This window comes from Limulus polyphemus, unplaced genomic scaffold, assembly GCF_000517525.1.
Source record: "Limulus polyphemus unplaced genomic scaffold, Limulus_polyphemus-2.1.2 Scaffold1, whole genome shotgun sequence".
Lineage (NCBI taxonomy): Eukaryota > Metazoa > Arthropoda > Merostomata > Xiphosura > Limulidae > Limulus > Limulus polyphemus.
The window spans coordinates 164,929-167,287 of NW_013665611.1; the positions used below are offsets into that span (position 1 = coordinate 164,929).

Sequence of the window (2,359 nt, forward strand, 5' to 3'; positions counted from 1 at the left end):
AAATACTTTAAGACAGGTTTACTTAAAACTGGCAGGAATCAAATTCATCTTAAGTTGAGGGGAAAGCCTGCTACAAAATAAAGAAAGAGAGCTACAATATAAATATCCAAAACATTTATTTAATAAAACAAATGGTGATTATGATACAAATTTGTGTAGTGAATACAAATTCAAAAACAATAGGTATAACCCTTCTGAGTCACATTAGTTAGAAAACTTGTACATGAAATACAAATATAATTTTTTGTTTTTACATCAACAAAAGTTCTGCAGACAAACGTAGGCCTGTGTACATACAAATCATAATGAGCACACAAAAAAAAAGAAACATTTGAATAATACTGTGAGTAATAAAACTAATTTTACATTTTGAGTAGAAAATTATGAAGAACTGATTTATGCAGGTACAGAAAAGACTATATGTATGTTCAAGAAAGCCAAATCTTTATGTTGTCTTCTGGGATCCTTTCTTGCCAATAAGAGACTTGTGAATGTGTGGAATAACACCTGATAGAAAACATAAATGTAAGTTTATGATACTGCTTTTAAAGTATAATTTTATTATAAAAAAACTGCTTAAAACTAAACAAAAAAACCCTGAATTAAAATATTAATGATTTCAGCCAAATTACAATAATATACCATTGTTGTATACTACAGTTCTACTTTAGACAACTTACTCACTGGTCAATAGTGAGAATAATAAAAATTCTGAGAAATATTAAAACAATGGTGTAACACTAAAACAAATTAATTTTAATGTTTTGCTATACAGCTTTTTCAGGAAATTTATATTCACTACATTAGCTGCTTTTCTCAAACTATAACACAAACAGATCTGCAATGACAGAGATTCAATCAGATTTCAACCAAAATGCCATTACATTAATTAATTAATAAGTAATTTAGTTGTTTGTAGGACAGTAATAAGTCTAATAAATGATTTAAAAAATTTCCCCATAGTTTTAAATTATGTATACTTTGTATATAATTTAGTGCCAGTGTTACATAAATACAGTGACTGGTACTGCTGAAGTAACTCTAACAATGACAGCTTTCATATTTATTAGCTGTGTATTATTAGCTAGTTTATTTGTGTTTATTAGCATTATATCTTTTTAAGAGCACAAAACTCACTCAGATTCTGATATTCATTAAGTATGTATCATCTATACCTTTGGTTCTCAGGGAGCAATCTCATGGAGGTTTGTGAGGATAAAGATTGAGTTTCTTTATTATAGTAAATACACTCTCTTTAGTTAAATGAAAATAATTTTCACATCACATTTTGAAATCCAAATTGGTTCTATCTGCGATTCAATTTTACCTTGCTTATCAAAAACTGTGACTCAATCTTAACAGCAAACACAAAACTTGGATCAGAGATTTTTCAAATTATCTGTAATTTGTATTTCATACAATTCAGAGTGGTAAGTAATGTTGAGCTTGGTGATAATATTGCCAGATAGAAAACATTTTTAAGGAGTAAAGCCCAAATTACGGCCTAATTTCTTTTACCTTTAGAACAAGGTGGACAAAAAATAGATTATGTGAGTAGGTTAGGTCTTAGTGAGAAAACACCTTTTACAGTAACATTTTCAAGGTTAAAAATTCATGAAAATACTAAGTATAGTATTTCTGTATTAAAAATTTCTGACTGAAAATAAATACTTACCACCTTTGTTATGATTCAAGCAAACTAATTCAGTAATTTTTTTTTCTAGATTACATGTACCTGAGACAGCATGTGCTGGTGCAGTGCCCTACAAGTTTTCCAAGTACTATTCAAAGTTATTTTGTATATCAATTGTTGTTATGCAACATTTTTGAAACACATTAACCCCCCCAGGTATGAAACTAGTTTTTTCATCAGTTTTTGAAAAATTAATAAGTAAAAACATGGGAAAGTACAGGTTCACAACAGAGTGCAACCATTTCAGGCCCTTTAAGGGCAAGTGTTACATAATGGTAGGAGACAGTGCCTTACATATTTGATCCCTTCTTGCCATTTCTCACTGCTACTACTGTGACAACGTATGGCATACAGTGGCAGCACAACAGGTGGGCATGGAGTTTACTTAAATTATATAATAACAGCCTGTGTTACAACTACCAGAACTCCCACTCTTCAACACTGAGAAAAGTGCTAGTATAAATAATATAAAATGACATCTGTGTAAAACATCTATATTTACAATAAAAAAGAATACAATGTTAAAATCTTTACACAATAAATAGTTATTAAAATAGGGACTTTTTTAGGGCAAGTCTCTGTTTTAATTACTATTTATTGTGTAATGATTTTAACATATTCCTTTTAATTGTAAATATAAGTGCTACTATGTTTAGAAGAAAGCAC

General features: G+C 29.3%; 1 protein-coding gene across 1 annotated transcript in view; it reads right to left on the minus strand.

Moving 5' to 3' along the window:
- Positions 1 to 99: 99 nt before the first annotated feature.
- The window catches only part of LOC106464376 (histone H2A.V), a 19,947-nt gene continuing 17,687 nt past the window's right edge, over positions 100 to 2,359 (minus strand). The window contains exon 5 of the mRNA XM_013924545.1: positions 100 to 507. Coding sequence (XP_013779999.1) covers positions 446 to 507 — 62 coding nt within the window. The 3' untranslated portion in view covers positions 100 to 445. The remainder of the gene's footprint in view (positions 508 to 2,359) is intronic.